Here is a 21,383-nt window from a genome sequence, read left to right as displayed (position 1 = left end):
GCCCATACATATCCCGAAGAAAGTTCTAGATTAAGACCATTAAGTCATCGGAGATTTGTCAACGGCTACCACTGATGGTGCAATAATACAGTTTGTGTTGATCAAGTGATGTGATGTCTACAGTAAGAAAAGAATCATCAATGACTGCTTTGGAATGTGCACTGCGTTCCGACGGTAGTGCTAAGCGAACAGTTAAATTTTAAAAGCGCGGTTATAAGATCTAACAGATCTTCTTGTTTTCGCAGATTTGTCTGCGACCAGACCCAAGCTTCCACTCGGCCAAATTTTGAGTCACGCAACCTGTGATGTTTACTCGCCAAAAGCTGTTGAAACATTAATAAATCTCATCTCCGATAATGACTTTCGCGGGAAAAAATTAAAAACCCAGCGCTCGTCAAAAATTATATTTTTTCAGCAGAAATTTAGCTCGGAACATATACATATTTATATTCCTTTGAATCGTCGATGAAATGACCTTTTCCGGATATTTTTTCCTTCGGGGTCAACCGAAACCTCAGATTACAAAATCACGCCGAACCCACACGTTGCAAAAAAATCTCCTCAAAACCCTGACTTCGAAGCGATATAACACTTCAGCGTTAATAGCTACCACATATCGGCAGACGGTAAATCTATTCCTTAACAATCCAGCTTTATCATGTTAAAATTTCAGCGAAATCGAACAAAACCAGAATTAATTAGAGTTTTTTTGTGACCTCACTCCCCAGACTTGACCTAACAAAGGAAGCAACGGTCGCCCATAGCAACCGAAAAACACCAACATAACAAAGCCGACGTTTCGGCCAATAAACTCCAGAATTATCGCCTGAGAGCTTAAACTTGAATGGGAACATCTTTTTCGAACTTTTTTCAACTGATTTAGACGAAAGACTGGCCTCGGCGGGCTACGAAAAAGACCAAGAGAAAAACAGAACAAGACAGCAGAACAAGCCGATAATATTTCATCGCATGGCTTTCGGCACGAAAACGAAAATACAGCTTACTTCTGGATAAATTCAGCCTTAGAAGCCAGCAACCGGTCCCAAATTACTTTCTGTATCCTTACAAATGTCCTGACTTCCATCTCCGAAAGATTTTGCCCCAATTTTGGGCAAATAAACATTTCGTCGACGGTGACCGCCATTACGGTGGCTTGCATACTAAATTAGCTAACTTGACAAAATTCTCCCGTGTGGGGGATATGACGAAAAGAGCTGAAAAATGGCCTGTAATTGGCTAATGATGAGATCATCCCACTGTCCAAATTTGGTGAGAATCGAAAGTAACGCCAATTTTGTGTCACGTTTTCAATCTGTGGTCACTGGAGTGACCAAAATCGATACATCGGTCGGGATAGAGTTTTATTATTAAATTATATGACTTGTGTGACTACTTTGCTAGCCCTTTACTCGTGGAAAACACCAATTAAATTCAATCATGACTTTTAAGAAAGAAAGCTGTTGTTAATAGTGTTATTATCGTGTCATTTATATCGTTCATGCCCATACATATCCCGAAGAAAGTTCTACAAAGATTAAGACCATTAGGTCATCGGAGATTTGTCAACGGCTACCACTGATGGTGCAATAATACAATTTGTGTTGATCAAGTGATGTGATGTCTACAGTAAGAAAAGAATCATCAATTACTGCTTTGGAATGTGCACTGCGTTCCGACGGTAGTGCTAAGCAAACAGTTAAATTTTAAAAGCGCGGTTATAAGATCTAACAGATCTTCTTGTTTGCTGCTGGTGGTGCGCAATCGAAATCGTGATTCGTCACGTCACGCCACGTCACGTCGTGGGCCACGTCATTTGTTTTACCAACTCGACTGTCACGGGTTTTTGACCTTCACGGTCCGATATTCTCAACCTCAGATATGAAACGGAAATAGAGTGTGCTATCAAATTTCCTTTATGATGTAATAATTTCACTGCAAAGGATGATGGTGTAGGGGTTTTTCCCTAGGACGTTTCCTAGAAAAAGTGTTTCGTTCCTGCATGCAAGTTTGTCGCTGTTCTTGGAACTTAGAATAAAGAGCCTCAGGTAAGATGATAATAAACGCAGGCATCCTGTTAATACTAACGAATAATAATAGTGGTATTATCAATGTTCGATATTTGACTGCTACTCGTTCTTGTCTGTAACTAGTTGTAATCTATAGACTGCAAGTTGCATTTCAGTATTACACATGCGAGGGTTGAAGTTACACAAAACGAGCCAAAGCTGGTTCTATAGTTGTCCTATGCTTGTCTTTTCAATGAGATCGAGCTACACTTACCTTCCTGCTCATTTTGGACATTATGAAATAAAATATATATATATCTTATTGGATGTTTTGGTGTGTAGTATCGCTGTATATTTTTACGAGTTGTGCCATATTTTGACGAGCCCGTAGGGCGAGTCTAACTACAAACGAGTCAAAATATAGAGCGATACTACACACAAAAACATCCAATAAGAGATTTATTATTCAACTGCTGTAGTCAATAAATTTATCAATGAAAGAGGGAGAGTGTAACAGTTTTGTGTGCGCGCGCCGACCTGTAAGCCAAACAGGTTTTCTACCGTACAAATAACTGTACAATAGCGCTGTATATTTCTACTGTTATTTGGACGGTATTCGCTGCAGTTGGATAATAATAATAATAATAATAATAATAATAAGTTTATAATAATAATAATAATTATTATTATTATTATAATCGGAAATGTTTTGGGACTGATTTCTAATTTTAATTAATTAGATTTATCCAGTTTGCAGGTGTCATATAATTTCACAGTAACCGATCCGGTAAAGTTCGATAATTCATTGTGGACGTTTTAGCACGACGGGCTCACAACATTAAAAGTGTGTTCCTTTCTCAGCGCTTTAATGCAGCACAGATCGCTAGCGAGGTCTTGGGGTCGTCCTAACATCTCCCAGTTATAGTTATTAGTCACGGCCTTCCGTTGTATAAAGAGATTCGAACATTGTAAAGAGAATTCCTGTTGCTTTTAAATGATGGCACTTTCCTTTAAACTTATCTGTGTTGTCTTCTTGTCATTTCTTGCAATTTTACAGCAATCTACTTTTAGGCGTTCTAGCGACAGCGTAGTGGAACTAACTAGTGAACGTGTTACGCGCCTGGTGGAATTAGTTGAACTTCTATTCAGAGGTCGAAAGCATAGTTAACTTCGATTTAGGATTTCGAGTCAGAATTTCGAGGCATGGCTTTTTTTTAGCGAAGTTTCGCTCGGCGAAGCCGCGCCAGGGGAGTACAATGGATTAGCTCGACTGAAAACATACGGAGGAAGAGCCTTTGAAGTTTACAGTAGCAGCACCGAGAATAAGGAATACTATTCCGCGTAAAATTCCTCTTCGTTCCATACCTGACGTTACTAATCGAACCGTTCGGTAGTCGAATTCAATCGAAATAAATCGAACGATTGGGTTCGATTAGTCCGATAATCGAACAAAATCGAATCCAAAAATTTGTGTGTGAGAGTTCGATTGCGTTCGATTTCCGAATTAATCGAACCCAATCGAACTTAATCGAACACAATAGAAAAATCTTAAATTTACCTTAATACAGCCGATAATTGAACAGTCTGTCTAAGTAAGAGTTACAAATGAATAATTAACTAGTAATATTTTTATTGATGTATAGACTTTTGGCATGGAAAATACATTGAAAGAATAAACTGTAAAATCGCAAAAAAAAAAAAAAACAAAAACAAAAAAATCCCGAAACGTAAAGTTAAACTTATCGAGAACCTTAGATCAAATTGGAATACAGAACACGTTGAAAGAAACCGAAGAAATAAGTGACTATATAAGGAGTGGCAACCGGCGGAACAACTTGTGAGCTTTTCTAACAGTAATAAAATTGACAAAAGCAGTTTCCTCTCAGTATTTATTCGTTGTTCTGGGCTAAACACCCTCGTATTCACCCGTTATTCGCATACAACATACCCCCATTTCCAGCCGAATGTAATAGACCGCAAATTTTACGACCGTTGCTTTTCAATCAACATCCATCCTCAAATCGAACCTAATCAAACCTAATCGAACCCAACCGTACTAATCGAACTTGATCGAGCTCAATCGAACTCACTCGAACGTTCGATTGCGTTCGATTGGTCAAATTTTTTTTGTGAGAGTTCGATTGTGTTAGATTACCGAACTCAATCGAACCCAATCGCGTGATTGCGTTCGATTAAGTTCGACTGAGTTCGATTAATCGAACATTCGATTTGGTTCGATTAGTAACGTCGGGAACATAGGGCCTTGACTGCGAGCCTCCATCGTTCTCGATCTTGAGCTGTCTACTTCGCCTCCTCCCAGGTCATGCTGATGGTCCATAGCTTTGCTTGCAGAGTTCTTTTCCATGTCAGGGCTGGTCAACCTCTTTTCCGTTTCTCCTGAGGGTTCTAATCTAAGGATTGGCGGTTGATACTGATCTGCCCTCTGCGTACGGATTCCACTTTCTGTTCTGGATGGTGACGGTGATGGGGTTCAGCCAGGAGCCATAATCGGGGACGGAGACCGTAAGTCTTGGGATCTGCGCGTACCTATGCTATGGGACAATTTTTCTATTTTTAGAACAAATTGCGCCATCCTGACGTCATATATCCGCGCGGATCCACGCACATGTCCGCTGCTCTCGCGTGGATGTTGTCACGTTGCGTGTTCAAATGTTGAGAGTTGCGTGATTCTCTCGCAGATTTTTCACAGCGATGGCAGGGAATAAGGCAGGGAATAAGAACCAGGGCTCTTATATGTAGTTTTATGCTCTGAGCTAATGGAAAAGGTGAGTTTTTCAGGGTCGAAAACATGACTTCGATTTCGCGCTGTGAATGAATGCTCGCGCTAGTTATACGCGTAAGCTTTTGCGCTTGTTCTATGAAGAAAAGTTATGTAAGAAAACTCTTTACTTTGGTATCGTGTTAATTTGTGAGTCTCCCAAACAATGCTTAATCATAACCAAACCCTGTTTGGTTATGTTTGTTATTGTTTCTGTTTGTTTGGCGAGTTTGCAAAAGGTTTTGAAAGGAAAGTCTGACGCGTACAAGTAACTCATTTGCATAGTGCAGCGCGAGTCGTGTTTTCAATTGTCAACAAATCTTGTCAAAGATTTCTTTCGCTGTCTTTTGTGCCGAGATGCTGCAACAATTTTCACCAACGCCAAAAGGCTACTAACATCATGTGTGTTTCTTTAACATAGTGAAATTCTACACTGCGAAAATAAAATAGACAAGGAGTTTTGATAACTCAACCAACAAAATCGAAATCTTTATTCAAGTACCGTGACTATTCGAGTTGATTAAAGAAAGCTGATTATTTCTGCTGTATTAACATATTTTCAGCTAAGTTCTCAGTATGTTCTCAAACATTGATCAACCTTAAACATATTTAAAAACTAGAGATATATGAGTTCGATGTACGTTTTCACTCGAAAGTGGGCAAGTCCGATTTGTCATGTTTTACTGACTGTATAAAACACGCATCGGCGGGGGCTCTTAGCAGCATCTACAGACATAAACTCTATTGTCGCTTATTGGGCCTTGGTAAAACATCAAGCGTTGCTTACAATTCAGGCGAAACTCAAACTTGCAACTATTTTTTTTTTTTTTACTTTTCGGTCGAGATAGACTCTGTTGAAATCCTCGCAAGCGTGTGGCAAGAGGAGGGAAACTTTGAAGTCCTGAAACGCTGCTATATAATGGTAATTGAACTGAGTGGAGTGCAATTTGGTCTGATTCAAAATCGAACGAGCGCGCAGCGCGAGTTCGATTTGAAATCACAAGTATGATTTCAGATCAAAATTGCACGACATGAAGTTCAATTGCCACTTTATTAGATCCATTTTGAGATCGCACAATTTTATCGCCTTAATTTTTAGACTTTTGGTGTATTGTTCCAGTGGCCGGTTTGTTAAAAAAAAAAGCGGAACCGGAAACGCCTTTACGTCTCATTTAGTATGCAAAACGATGTCATGTGACGAAAACTCATCCGAGCATGACAAAGAAACAAGCGGTTTTGAAGTCAGAACGAAAATAGTCTGCTTCAGGTATAAAAGTTCAATTCTCGTCGGTTGAATCAATGATGAAAGGTCTTTCTTTCTTCTGTGGTTGAGGCTGAGACCTTTCATTGTCTTTGGAGAAGGAATTTGAAGGTGCATCCTGCGTAATTCTGCGATGGATTTCTTTTGAGTTGTGAAACTCCCTCGAGTGGACGATGCCCAGTGGATGGTACGTTTTTTTCTTTCATACCGTTAAATGGCATGATTTTAAGGGAGTCCAGCTCGTTATCATCTCCGTTTCTTTTTGTGACCTCGGCGAAGGACTCAATACTCAGGACCTTGTCGAGTTCTTGCGGCGCCATTTGTTTCAAGATATTTCCAAGATGGCGGGACTAACACCAGCTTCGTAAGACGTTCATTCATTCACTGTTTTGTGGAGCGGGGCGTATTTTGACTATGTTTATTCACAGCGACAGAGTTGAGCTCTTTTGTTGCTTCGTTTGAAACTACCAGAAACCTGGAAACATCTACCTTCTTGAGATGGCCCTGAATTTGTTGTTGTGTGGTTTTCGTTTGTTTATGTTTTACTGGACTCGGTATCATACGGATTTTGAGCAGATGTTGAAGAAAAATCGCCAAAATATTCGTCAAAATGGACACTGAAAGTTGGAAACTTCCATTAAAGTTGTTGTTCAGCCTGAAGGAGCTGATAATCGTCATTTAGAAACTGTAATTAATTACACTCGTCAAGTTTTTTGGAAAAAAAAACACAATAACAACAGAGTTTTGGCAATACTAGTTGCTAAATTCTCCACACAATGGCTTTTTGCCTTTCATTTTCCTGAAATTTTATTGTTTACTTTAAACTAATATTGAAATCTGATTTGTTGTTTTGTTTTACTGTCCCATTCTCAATGGCTGAGAAAAAGATGCGATTTAGAGCAAAAAATAGTGCGATTCGTGAATAAATCGCACCATTGAGAGCCAATCAGATTGCAAGGATAGCCAGTGATTTCAAAATGGATTTAATAAATATCCAAATATATCCAACTAGTTTTTGCTGTGTTTTAGAAAAGCTGTTAATCTTCAACATCTGTGAAACTTAGAGTGGAGTAATGAGGAGCCCTTGTAAAAGAAGCTGCGGAACACAACTTGGTCACAAGCGGCACATAACTAAATTTGACACTGTCTTACTTCACTCAAACTGGAGCAGCTTACAACGAAAACACTAAAGCAAAATTCCAACAGACATGAAAGTATTGAGTTGTGGGCCAGAAGCATCAAACATTTCGGGAATTTCGGAAGTCATTTCCCCGCGCTATATCCGCAAAAGTCCTCGCAGCACGTACACGCGTGTGCCGCATGTTCTAAAAATAGAAAAATTGTCCCATATCATAGGTACAACCCCAATAGAGCGTTTTCACATGACGTTACAAAGTTCGCGGGAAATTTGAGTCGCCATGTTGGTGTTACATATTTTTCAAGATGGCGGCAAATCCCTTTAGCGATTATGCGAACAACCTCGATCCCCACGTGAAGAAACGTTACTATGAAAAGGTTTCTTGCGTTGGTATCGATCCCATTTTAATTCCAGACAAAACGTATGATCCAGACTGTTTGCCACGGGTCGAATCCATGGATTTGCAATCATTTTTAGTGCTTGGGACAAGCTACTACAGAAAGGATCAATTTAAAGCTTTTCGGAGTTTGCGAGCATATAATCAGTTCATTTCAGGGTTTGTGAGCTGCGTGAAAGGGCACAAAATAGGAAACAACTACATTGTTCTCGGAAAAGTCAGGCATTTACAGAGAATGAACGATCCGTGTGATACATTGTGGATTATAACCGAGGAAAATGGTACTGTTCTTTTCGCACACTGCGTTGGATGTATGGCAGGACAAGGAGAGTGCTGCTCGCATATTGCGAGCATCCTCTTCTACATTGAAGCATGGAATCGTGTGAACGAAAAGCTGTCATGTACACAGGTGAAATGTAGCTGTTTGATGCCAACGGCCGTCAAAGACGTTCCCTACGCACCCGTTTCAGTGCCGTAAAGTGCCCCTATTGTTTGAAGGATACAGACCTCAAAGATTACCTTGAGAAGTCCAACTCATGTTGGAAGTCAGAAAATGGAGCTACAAGTCTTCAAAGAGAACATGCATACTATTACCAATCACAACAGTAAATATTCACTACTGAATACAATTACTGTGACTTTGTTGTTTATGGTTTTAATGAACAAATTGCTTTTTTATGTGAAAGAATTCTCCCAGATATCTGTCACTGGAATTCTGTTGTTCCCAAACTAAATCACTTTTGGAGATATTGTGTCTCAGCCATCATCTGGTCTCAGTTCTATCTGCTTTTGCAGGATGAATACTACTGATGCTGTTGTAACATGCAGCAACCAAGCATGTCCCATTTCCTCTTTTCACTTAACCTGCTTGAAAGTCCAAAAAGTACCCAAAAAGTGGTTTTGTCCTCTGTGCCAAAAAACTGCTGGAGCCAGGAGTAAGAAATCAAAAGGCAAACAAACAAAAGAAAGTTTGGATGAAGCTCTTGAACTGGACTGCATGTGTGTGAAGAAGCCATTGCCTTCAGATAAAGTCCTTAAATGTGATTACCCATTGTGTGAAAACGGACAGTTTTTTCATTTGGCTTGCTTAAACTTCAAAAGAATGCCAAACAATGCCCTTACAACATGGGAATGTATGGCTTGTAAGTCAGGGGGCAAAGTCAAGCTAAATACCATGGAAGCTAAAGAAGCAAAGGACTCTTTACACAGGGTTTGTACCCTTTTTCAGAAACAAATTTCCAGGACTTTTCCAGGACTCAGATTGATTTTTCCAGGACTCTAAAATTCACGCTAACCCTTTCACTCCCATTATCTTAATGTTAATTCTCCTTACTGTCTGCCATACATTTCATGTTTTTTTTACTTGAGTTCAACAGATTTCCAGAACTTTCCAGGACCAGTAGCCCTTTTCCAGGACTTTCCAGTCCTGGAAAATGCCACAATAAAATTCCAGGACTTTCCAGGTTTTCCAGGACCCGTACGAACCCTGTTTACATGCATGCAAGTCAGATGATGATGATGTCATTATAACTGGAATTTCAACAGTCCTTACTGAAAAGTCAGCATCCCTAGCAAAGCTCAATGAACAACATAACAAACTGATTTTGTCCCCCCACGGCTGGCTTGATTGTGATATCATCCATGCAGTGCATGTATATCTTAGAAAAATTAACCCTGGAGTTCAGGGTCTGCAGAGACCAACTTTGGGTCCCTGCAGAAACTTTAATCAGGTCAATGGTGAATTTATTCAGATTTTACACACCAGGGAACAACACTGGGTGTGCGTAGCATCGGTGGGGTGTGGAGATGGCACAGTGAATTTATATGACAGTCTTTACCGTAACATCATTTATAGTGAAGTAGAAGATCAGGTAATTAATCTTGTTGGACAGACAAATTTTACTGGCATTCAAGTTGTTCCTGTTCAGCAACAGCAAAATGGCAGTGACTGCAGGGTATTTGCTGCTGCCTTTGCAACCTGCCTAGCCTATGGCATACCTCCCCAAACTGTGCAATTTGATATCTGCAAAATGAGAGCACATCTGTATCACTCCCTAAAGAATGAACTATTGCAAATGTTTCCTAGTACATTTGAATGACTTAATATATGAAACTCCTTTTAGAAACAAAGTCAAACACTTTGTCTAGTTTGTCTCAAACACTTCTTACATGTATTTATCTTGGAATGAACAGAAAGATGTAATCAACTGTGGATCTTCCCAAGTTGTTTCAATTACAAAAACATAGTGCTGACAATGGCTCTGTTGATGAACTACCATGATTATACTATGCTAAGAATTAGGGGTTGACTTGAAACCGAAATTAATATTTTTATCTTTGTAGGGGCAATTGAGTTCCATTGAGCACTTGGATACACCTGTAGTCCCTTCCCGTAGATACCCTACATGAAGGCCTTAATATTATTATAACAAGCATGTAATTCCTTCCGGCAACATTACTATTAAAATACCCAAGACACAAAGTAGGGAACCAATCTTCGCTCCGACAACAACACGTGGACCACGAAAAAAAAATTACTTTCTCAGCGGTGGGCCGTATCTTGCCCGTTTTATTGCCACATCTAACAATGAGGCAAAGGACCATGATGACAAAAATTAAATTTCTTCGCTAAGAACGCTAGAATGTCATACAGAATGTCACAGGTGTTGGTTGCCACGAGTAGCACGCATTCTGCGATGGAACACCAATATGGCGGATGAAGTCGGTTGTCATGACGATATGCAAATTTCATCACGTGAGTGAAAACGCTCTACCAGAAATGGCGCGCGCGTTCGGTCTCCGTCCCCGATTATGGCTCCTGGTTCAGCCTGGTGTTTCGCAAGAGTTCTTGGTTAGAGATTTTTAACATACCTTTCTTTTAATTTTTCTTCAGACATAAAAAATTTATTTTTAAATATAGGCTATTTTTAATTTTTAAGTTTGTTCAACTATGTTTTACTCCTTTTTATTAATTGTGAAGCACCCTGAGCAATTAGTGAATTGGCGCCATAAAACAAAATGGTAATGACAAGATTTGCTTTGAAGTTGGATTCGCCTTTTTAAAGGACTGGCCGGGTATAAAATTTCGAAAAATTAAGGTGGCTCGGAACCACATCATGTACAGACGTTAACCTTTGCCAAAAGTTGTGTCTTATCCTGCTGATCAAAATTCTATAATAAAAATGGAGGTGACCGAACTCGTTTTCAGTCGTGCATACGCGAAGCGTAGAAACGACTTTCGTTGGGGCTCAGAATATGCAAATTTCTCACTCACTCAGAAGTAAACAAATCGATATGTCAACGACCATTATCGATTTTTTTTTCTAACGTATCGACTTTCCGAAGTAATACCGCAATTTAGAATACTACGACTTTTCTTCGATGGATACTCGTTGTGGCAGTACAGGTGTAACCGAGTCATTGCTAGTAGCTGTTTGAAAGACTAAAGGCATATATAACTATGTGTTCGTGTAGAGATTGAATGCAAAGAGTCTTTGACCCCTGGTGACATTTGCTCGTGGATCCTTCAAGCTTTCGAGGCTTTATAAATTCTAGTTGGCTCGATAACAACTTCATATTTATGAGTAACTTTTCCGAGCGAAACTTTGAGAAACATCAGTAGCACAGCTTATCAGTCCATAACCTCCAGGCAAAACACTCTTGTGGCCAACGGTACGAAACGCTGTTAGAAAACTAGATACTGTATACACTATATACAAAAAACTACGATAACGCAAAAATCCAGGAGGGTGAGGTGTTCCGGGAAATTCCTAAAGATTCTTAAGAGTGGCAAGAAAAACACATTTCGATTGTTTTAATTTTCGGGGGTGGATAAACTTAAATTGTACTAATGCTTCAAGGGCAGAGTTAGTCGACTCTTTTTCATGACCTTGTTTATTATCTTTAAACCACGTTCAGCATATAGCAGCTGATCGAAGTAGACCTCTCCATTTCGAAAGCGCTGAATGTATCCACCTCTTCACAGTTCCCATTGATTAATGTCTTTGTTTCGGACCACCACTGCTACCCACTGTCACTATTGTTTTTCTCATTTAGAATGCGGACCTCTAGCCGTTTCTCCCTCCACGTTTTATATCTACTCACTGGATTATTGATTGATATTTGCCTTCATAGGAAGCTTGAACTTATTTCCTCCACTGAAAGCAATTACAATGGTTTCGCACTCAACTGCAACAGACTGGCAATCTAAAATCTTGCGGAAAGAATACCAGAACTGGCTGGCTGTTGGCCACGCCCTCTCACTGATGTGCGATGGACTAAGGCCTTACGTTGAGAGGGAGATGAGAGCGTTCCATCAAGCTTTGTTGGCGAATCTCGCCACTGCAACCCCTTGTACTTGCCCAAGGCCTCCAAAACACTCTTGCGCCTGGGCTGTACAACTTGCAAGGTGCCACAGAGGAGGAAAACCTAATTCTCCCAAGTGGCACCAAAGCGACTGTAGCAAATGGACAGATCCTATCCAAGGTTACTGGGAAGTGGCCAAACTTTTCATGTCCGATTTAGGGCCTAGTAAGGCTACTATTCTCGACGCGAGTAGTACTGACTGCACGGGGTTAACCAACCTCATGTTTTGGTGCATTTATTTCCGTGTTCAAGTACACCTTGTTGATGCCGTGCGAGAGATGCGTAATACAAAATGGGGGCATGCCGCAAGACAGGAGCTCACCGATGGAGAAAAGGTAGATGCACTGATAGATGTACGAAACCTCCTTCAGGATCCGGAGTTAACTACAGACAAGGACGCCAAAGCAGCCCTTTCAGAGATAAATTTAATGGAAAACCACTTCGATGCGCAAAGTGTAGAGAGAAAGGTACTGGCTGACTTCCAGGTGACAGTTAAGGGTCAATTGGATGGTATTGGGGACGAACTCAAAGATTTGAAGCGAAATTGCGCGAGTGTCAGCAGAGACTTGAAGCGAAATTGCGCAAGTGTCAGCAGAAAGGTGCAAAAGAAACTGTCATCCTTAGAAAATAAACAAACCAAGATGCTTAAGCTTTTGCAAGGTATCGAGGACAGAATGGAAGATGAAAGGAATCGAAATATTTCATATGCCACACAAGTCTCTAACCTTGCAAAGTGCGTATTCTCGGCAAGCAAACACAAAATTGTTTCAAACCTTCGTAGCTTGAACACCCGTTCTCTAGCAGTTTGGATGGTTGTCATAGTATTGATGGGAAGCTTTAGATGTCTGAACCACAATTCCTACAATGATGGTAAGTTAAAAGGCGATCAGTAGTTTGTTTTATTAGGACCACAGTTTTATGCGTTGTATTTGCGCAAAGAAGCCAAAGTACGTATTCACCTATCCTATGTTTGGAAATTATATCGGGTACCATCCTGGTCCATCTTGGCAAGCTCGGGGAGGAAGCAGAGAGGAGATGCTTATAGCTAGCCAAGTCGACGTTTATGGCACACCAGCCCCCACGAATCTCGAGTTCCACTTAATTGGAAACATGCCTATGGTCATTTAAAGACGGATTTGCGGTAAGAAAGTTCTATATTCCTGGAAGAAACTTTTTTAAAAATTTTAAAGATATTACAGACACATGTTAACTACCGCGATCTAGAAAGCTAGCTTTTCTGTGAAAGAGGAGATTTTATGCTGACGTTATGATAGACCTTAGTAAATGTGTTACAGAACTGATCTAAGGCCGATTGTAACCATCTTTTCCTTTGTTAGGATGTCCCTTGGAAACTGGCAGTGTTCCTTTTGACACAAAGGAATTCAATTTTACTAGGAACCTAAATGCTGCCCGAGAAAGCTTCACAGGACGTCATTGGCTCTACCAAGAATTAGAGTCACTTTTGAGAGAACAACATAATGTGACGGGAGTTGTGGTGGTTGGTGAGCCAGGTACTGGGAAATCTGCACTAACCGCTCAGCTGATTTGTTCCCGTTCATCCAATCCTTTCATTCACAAGAGAATCATTGGTTACCATTTATGCAGGTATTCAGACCAGTCAACGCAAGACCCAGGTCGACTTGTTCGCAATTTAGTCCACATGATTGCCAGAAGGGTTCCAGAATATGGAATGTTGATTTCCAGCAGTACTTTTATACTTGAAATTCTTCAAAAAAGTTGTCTGCGAGATCCTTTCGACTGCTTCGAAAAAGCTGTAGTGGCTCCATTACGGCAGCTAAAAAATGAGCTTCCATATTATTTTATAGTTATTGACGCCTTAGATGAATGCTCTACTTACGACAGTGGTACTGCAATAGCTCAATTTATAGAAGAAACATTTAGCAGGCTTCCGAGATGGGTACGGGTTGTAATGACGTCGCGAAACGATTCCAGTGTGTTGAGGCATTTTACTAAGATCCCACAAGTATATTTGTCTCCAACAGATGTAAGGAACCTGCAAGACATTGAAATCTTTATTGCAAACAAGTTATTTGAAGATGCGCGCTTTCTTGATAAACTGAAAATAATGTTGGGCTTCAGCAGTGGTGAAGAAATTGCATTCATGACAAACAAGTTATTGAGTCAAAGTCAAGGAAATTTCCTGTTTGCAAAAGAGATGTTCCATTTTTGGAGAAATGACTGGAACAATCAAATCGACTTCAACCACCTTCCGAAAACACTTGGTGGTATATACGAGAGTTACTTGAGAAGGGTTTATAGATCAAGAGAGAAGTTTAAATCTGCTTTGGCAGTGCTAGAGGTCATGGTGGCAGCCTTTGAGCCTTTGCATATTGATCGTTTGTTCCAAGTTTTAAAAATGCGGGAAAAGATCGACTATGAATACGATTTTGTTTATACCTTGAAAGGGCTATCGCATTTTATTAGATATGGAGAAGGCAACACCATCTCTATTTTTCACCTTTCCTTTACGGAGTGGCTCACCAGCAGCGAAAACCTTGGAAACCCGTACTATGTGAGTCGGAGTCATGGTCACAGACGCCTAGCTGAGTATTATTTGAACGTCGTGAAAAAAGCGCAAAATTCGTCAATGGATATTTACCGCTTAGCACAACATATTAACTTTGAGGACGCTGATGACAGTTTCCTCGAGGAGTTCCGTAATATCAAAGCCTCGTACATAAATGCTACCATTGACAGGAATAACAGGACGCTTCTTCACCTCGCTGCCGCTAATAACAACCGAAGAATTCTTCAGCTACTCATTCCTGCGTTTGAAACCATTGATTGTGAAGACAACTATGGATTTACACCAGCATTTGTCTCTGCAATGAATGGCCTTGCAGACAACGTCGAATTTCTCCTAGGTATGGGAGCCAACATCGAACACCGAACAAAACCACCACCTTTCCCAGGATTTGCGGTGGACGATGACGTCGTTTTGGGTGATCCTATTGAACGATCCACAAAAGCGTTTTGGGACTCCACAATGATGCATGCAGCTGCATCGGGAGGTCATATAGATGTTATAAGAGGCCTGCTAAAGAGAAATGCTTCATTTCAGGTTGTAAATGGGGTCAACTTGTCAGCTATCCAACTAGCAGCAAAGAGTGGGCATTTAAAAGTTGTTCAGCTTTTGTTCCAAAGTGGAGCACAAGTAGATCACGTGACACTTCAACATGCAGCTGCTGGAGGTCATTCAAATGTTGTGAATTTTCTTCTAAGGGTTGGAGTGACAGATGAGTGCGCGCGATGTGATGGGTCTTTTTATTGGCTTCAAAACAGGATACGATACCAAGCAATACCTCATTGCAAGTGCAATGATGTCAAGGAATACGCTCTATCAGACGATAAATTTAAAATTCTTTGTCAAAGTGCACTTCATTTAGCAGTTGCTGGAAGCCACACTGACGTTGTCAAGGTTCTTTTATCTCAATCCGATAATACAGCTCACTGCGTTGATTTCACGGGGAGAACACCATTGCACGAAGCTGTTAGACGAAACAATGTTTACATTGCAGAACTTCTCATCTTTAAAGGAGCCAGAGTTTCACAAAAGTGCTGGCATTTTCAGAATATATCATCTAATGTCCACTGGATGCCAGGAAAATGTAAAAATGATAGACCGCGTGGTAAAGAGTGTTCATTTTTAAGTCGGAAGGAACAGGAAGATTACAATAAAGATGTATGTCACTGTGGCTCGTCTCCATTTCTACTCGCGGCAAGGTACGGTTACGTTGAGGTCGCTTCCTTGCTTTTACATCATGGTGCCCAACCACGCGACAGTGATTGTCAAGGAGCCACGCCACTTCATGTAGCGGCATGTCATGGCCATTACAATTTCATTAGGTGGTTGATTTCGCAAAGGCCCTACCTTCATATCAACTTCAAAAGCAAAAACCGCTCCACACCACTGCATAGTGGTGCCATTTGTACGGTCAACAAGAACATAATACCCTTGATAGAGATGGGAGCTAGTATTTATGAAACTGATCAGCGCGGAATGACCCCGTTACATTATGCTGTTCTTAATCGATTCGAAAAGACCGCTTCAGTGTTGTCTTATACCGCGATGTTTGGCAATCCCTACAGTGATTCGTTCAACATGAGAACTTTCATCTGGTCTTCAAAGGGAGATTTTACAATTGCAGGAGAATCTCATAGCGAGATTGAAAGATTTGTGTTCAACTTTCAGTGTTACAAACTGCAGCAAATCTCCTTGCTACAGACACGTGGAGGCAACAACATCGTAAACAAGGCCGATTATCGTGGTAGAACAGCTTTACATCTTGCTGCAAAAAATGGGGAAGAATGTTCCGTGATGACCCTACTAGAAATGGGAGCTCGTGCCGATTTGACTGATCTAAACGAGAAAACGCCATTAGATAATGCCATTGAATTCGCGCCTGATATTGTCAACCCTCACTTTGAATACGCATCCGACGTGCCCAGACCTCACTTTGAAAGTGACATCGGGAATATTGTCGCTGAGAGTTTGGCGGAACAGTTTGATATGATCCTGGCTTTCAACGAAAGACATCATAGTTCAGTAGCACGTATTCTTCTCTCACGAGAAGCACACTTGACGCGAAAGTGCGACCAAAAAGTGACTTCACTCTTACACCGCGCCTTCGAGAAAGGCCAAGCTGTGATCGCTTACCACATTCTTTCAATGGGAGGAAGTCTCGAATGTAAAGATGACCAAGGACGATCACCTCTTCTGGTATACTTGCAAAATGGTGGCAAGTGGCTTGACGTTGTTTTAAATCGCTTTAATGTAACAATTCACGTAGAATGTGACAAACCATTTAACAAGTCTGAGTTTCATTTGCTGGCATTTACAAACCCCACAGTACTTTCAGAAAACCTTTTTGAAAAACACGTCTGTGATCTGGATTACTGTTACTCAGAAGATGGCCCACTTATGAAAGCTATTAAGGCTCATCCTTCGGGATTTCGGGTAGTCGATGAATGTCGTGACGCAGAAGGATACACAGCATTACATCGAGCTGCTCAAGGTGGTAACCTACTTGGACTAAGAACGTTTCTCTCTTGGGGTGCTAATCCCACTGTTTTGACTCCTCACGGACACAGCTCTTTGGACCTTGCAATTATGTGTGCAGGGGCGAGCCCGTTTTCATCTAATGAAGGCATGGAAATTGCAGAAAGAGCTGCAGATCTCTTGCTTCGAGCTACAAAAAGTATGCCCCGTTTTAATACTGGATGCAGCAGCGGCCAAGCAAAGCTCACAGTATTCCACTTGTCGGCTTACAGAGGTTTGAGTGGTTTTGTTAAAACACTTTTTAATGACACAACTCTTGGTGTCGATGTTAACTGTACCAATCTGCATGGTATAACTCCTTTGTACCTTGCCAAATTAAAAGTGGGGACAGTTAATAATTCAGACGCTGAAAGAGACCAGTGGCAAGAGATTATAGACTTGATTGAAAAACATGGGGGCGTACTTACCAATCCCAGTCGAGAGGTAGAACTGAATGTGATCTACAGACATCTCTACGGAAGCTACCCCAGTTCGTTCACGCTAGACGAATTTGAGGCCAATGGTAAACAGTTTTACGAAAGTGAGGTTAGCGCATGCAGGAAAGGTGACTTGAACTACTACCAGACTGGTACTTTAATAAACCCTTACCTAGGACCAGTCCACAGTGAAGTAACGCGGATAATTGCCGAGTCCTTACCAAGTGCTAAAACAAAACTGGTCGTTCTTGATAACAAAGTGCTGCAAAAAACTCTGAAAACTCTCTTCGTGGCGTTAAAAGTTCTAAACGATGTATCCCGACTTTGGAAAGACATTACCGAAGGGCTTAAACAAGCTGAACTAATGGAAATCACACGACCAAATTTCCTCATAAATGCGTCAACCGTTCTGTCTATTAAATTCCCAAAACGTTTGGAACGACGTAATATTACACAGCAGTTACTGCAGAACAAGAAAAATGTAAGCTGGCAAGAACAATCTCTCCGTAAGAGTCGTTTCTCTTGGGAGTCAACAAAAGAGATAATGTCCCTCATGAATAAACGCCTTAAGAGCATTTTCCACGGGTACAGTGAGTTCTTTGACACAACGAAATTACTACAACTTCTCGAAAAATACGACGAAAGTCAGTTGTGCATGGAGGAGATTTTTCAAGCCAGACTGATGACAGTAAAGTTTCATACATTTGTGGTCAGATCTCAAGTTGATGATCTGGTAAGTTTCATGCGAAGTTCCCTGATGAAGGCTGATTATCTATCTAAACGAATCCCTCGTGAATGGACGAAAGCAGCTAAGAATGGATGGAATCAAGCTGTCAAATTTCTTTACAAACAGGCTACCCAGAGAGATCTGGCTTTTGATTATCTTAAAGACCTCAGTTTGGGTTGGGATAAAGAGACCCGTATTCCACTGAGTGTAGACGCCTTATGTAATAGCGCTTATACATGTTGACATTTCACCAAGCCCGCGCTCCCTTTGAAAAGGCAAATTGTAAATTTTATCACGAAGAAATTCCCAAAACAGCAAACATGAAAAGAGTACCCAGGTAAAAACAACACGAAGATGTCAGAGGTTTAAAGTTTACACAAACGAGTCGAGATGGTGAATTTTGAGCATGTGAAGCAATCATGCATAATACCTATTGAAACGTAAAAACGAGTACAACTATTTTAATTTAAGCGTTGAGCTTCCACGGTTAGATAGAAAGGCGGAATGCATGCTGATTAGATAAATAAGAAAAACTTGATATATAACAGTACTTTTTAATTTCAAACACACTACCTTTCAAAACTTTCCGCACCAGAATTTCCCAAACTCTAGTTTTCTAGAAGACTGAAACAAATCGATTTCTTTCCATAGACAGGGACGGTGGAGCTGGGGGAGCTGGCGGGGCTTTAGCCCCCCCTGCCCCCCCCCCCCCCAAAAAAAAATTTCAAGCGAAAAATACGTCAAATAATAATTTTACAAATATATCCAGGCCCCCTACAAGTTAAGCCTCCCCAATTCAAAATACGCTCCCCCATCCGTGATAGACATTCAAGTAATAACTGATCAATGAATACCCAGACTATCAATCGGTCCTGTCAAGTAAGCTTGACGCTTGGATCCGACAACGTTCTGGAAATAGCTTCCGCAAACTCATTAATATTTCATGCAGTTAAGGTGGCCGAACACAGCTTTTGCGCGCGCTTTTGCTGATGCAATTCAGCGCGCGCACAAGAATTGCAAAAACCAAACATGCCGTCAATAGAGCGATCACTTTATTTACTCAACACCCGCAGTATCTGTGCTATTTTTCTCTATAATTGAACGCAGTGTATTGATGGCTTTTATTACAAAGATATGTTAGAAAAGGTAACGATGCAAAGAACCCAGCAATTCTCAGCTTTTTCTCTCTTACCAAAGAAGCCAGTAAATGCAGCGCATGCGTAGTAAGTCAAAAAATTGCGATTGAATGAAAATTGCACTCTCGGAAATACGCCTATTTCTCGAGAACTACTCATTAGAATTTCACGAAATTTGGCACGAAAATACTTTAGGAAATAAGTAACTGGAGTATTGAAAATAATTGAACTTTAACAAAAGAAATTCTAGATATTCCAGTGAACCTTCAACAAGGGATAATTAAAGATCTCTCTGCTAAATTATTACCAAAATGGTGTTAACTTATGAGAATCGTTACAAACTTGTTGCATGCAAATTATAAAGAAAATCTGATGACTAGATTTTCTGCAAATAAACAAAACCCGATTTTGAAAGGCCTGTTCATATTTATTCATGTTGTCATGGCAACGGCACATACGTCAGCTTAACCAACAAAAAACCAAAGTTTGTGTTGTTAACTAGCTTGCTGCCATTTTTTACGACCGAGGGATCAAGGGTTTTAGAGAAAAAGGTGAATGAAACACAGGTATCAAAAACTGTGTTCAGCCACCTTAAACAATTAAAATCAGCCGTGATTGCTAATATATTCCTCATGAGTACAGCTTTTACGATTTTCTTTATTTTTGTCCTTGGTTTTAGTTTCGGTTGAGAAGATATACCAAGAACTCTAGATAGTATTTGCTTGAAGTTGAAAAATAATAAGTTCACTTTCCACTTGTAACCTATGGTAACAGTGAGTAACGGTAATTTATTTCAAAGGAGCTGCAAATTCCACATTGCCGTAAGCCAAATGTGATAAATGACATGGACTTTTCGGACAATCAAAATAAACGGCGTGCCGCGCATGCAGAAGCGATGATATTTAACCGCCATTTCTAAAATTCTGTTACGAAAATTGGAAAATAAACAAAGGTAACTAGATGACATGTACATTGGATAAAATACAACAATCACTCCAGTCCCAATACCTCCGTTTAACAACTGGAAATCTAACCAAAACTTTGTCGCTGCTACAAGCCGCCGAAAAACGATTTCACTCGATCCCGAAAATCAAGATGGCGGTTTGCAAGGAAACGGGTTTAGTTCCCTGTTCTCTTCGCTTCGATTCAGGATAAATCGTGCGCGACATGAGCGCGACATCATTTATCCAAAGGAATGTCGTATGCCAGCAGTAAGTGATGACGTCATAAGCCATCGCTAAAAAATCCACAAGTTGCCTCTTCCAAAAAAATTATAATAAACAGATCAAATGCTGGATGCATAGAACAGTTCGGTACCAGCAAGATGTCGGTGTGAATGAACATGATCGAGTACGTAAAGGCAGCCCTTGAAACAAAAACAAAGAAAAGTTGTCTTCTTGTCTTGTGACTAATTTGTTAACTGATTTGTGAAATTACGCGATACTATCGCATCTTCTATACCAAACGAAATCATTTGGACAACTGGGCCAGGCTGTTCAAAGCCCGATTAAGCTAAACCAGGATTAGTGGTTCACTTTTAATCCTGGGTTAGCTTTCGAACTACCCGGTCCAGGTCCATTTGCGTATACGGACAACTAATTTTACGGCCTTAAAATGGAGATAATAAGTTACCTCTTTTTCTTATAAATTCTGAAGTAGTAGATCACAAAGTCGCTTTGGCCAAGATTTTCCACAAACTCTTCATCATGAGTGATGACTACAAGTTGAAAATTCACATAAACAAGAAACTGGAAGCTTAATTGAACGGGCGACTTAACGTCAAGTCCGTACCAATCTCTGCACCATTGTATAGTAGATTTACAGGGTTCTCTGTTTGGGTTACAACCTCTTAACTGCGTTCGACAGAACACAGTTCTAATCGCGTAATGCAGAAAAAAATTCCAGATCTACGAATCTATCTATCTATCTATCTATCCATCTATCCATCTATCCATCTATCCATCTATCCATCTATCCATCTATCCATCTATCCATCTATCCATCTATCCATCTATCCATCTATCCATCTATCCATCTATCCATCTATCCATCTATCCATCTATCCATCTATCCATCTA

General features: G+C 40.4%; 1 protein-coding gene across 2 annotated transcripts; it reads left to right on the top strand.

The window, feature by feature from the left end:
* Window positions 1-1,858: 1,858 nt before the first annotated feature.
* Window positions 1,859-21,316, top strand: LOC145495351 (uncharacterized). 2 transcript variants are annotated; one of them, XM_081474966.1, is made up of 3 exons: window positions 1,859-2,045; window positions 11,716-12,816; window positions 13,284-21,316. In XM_081474966.1, exons 2-3 carry the CDS (start codon window positions 11,754-11,756, stop codon window positions 18,410-18,412), a joined length of 6,192 nt encoding a protein of 2,063 aa, XP_081331092.1. In that variant the 5' UTR covers window positions 1,859-2,045; window positions 11,716-11,753; the 3' UTR covers window positions 18,413-21,316. The 2 variants fall into 2 exon arrangements, with proteins under 2 accessions (XP_081331092.1, XP_081331084.1); XM_081474958.1 differs by lacking the exon at window positions 1,859-2,045 and having other exon boundaries at window positions 9,753-12,816.
* The last annotated feature ends 67 nt before the right edge of the window (window positions 21,317-21,383 follow it).

Source organism: Orbicella franksi, chromosome 1 (assembly GCF_964199315.1).
Source record: "Orbicella franksi chromosome 1, jaOrbFran1.1, whole genome shotgun sequence".
NCBI classification, from domain to species: Eukaryota; Metazoa; Cnidaria; class Anthozoa; order Scleractinia; family Merulinidae; genus Orbicella; species Orbicella franksi.
The sequence above is the reverse complement of the archived record's forward strand: the minus strand, read 5'-3'. Positions and strand labels throughout refer to the sequence as shown.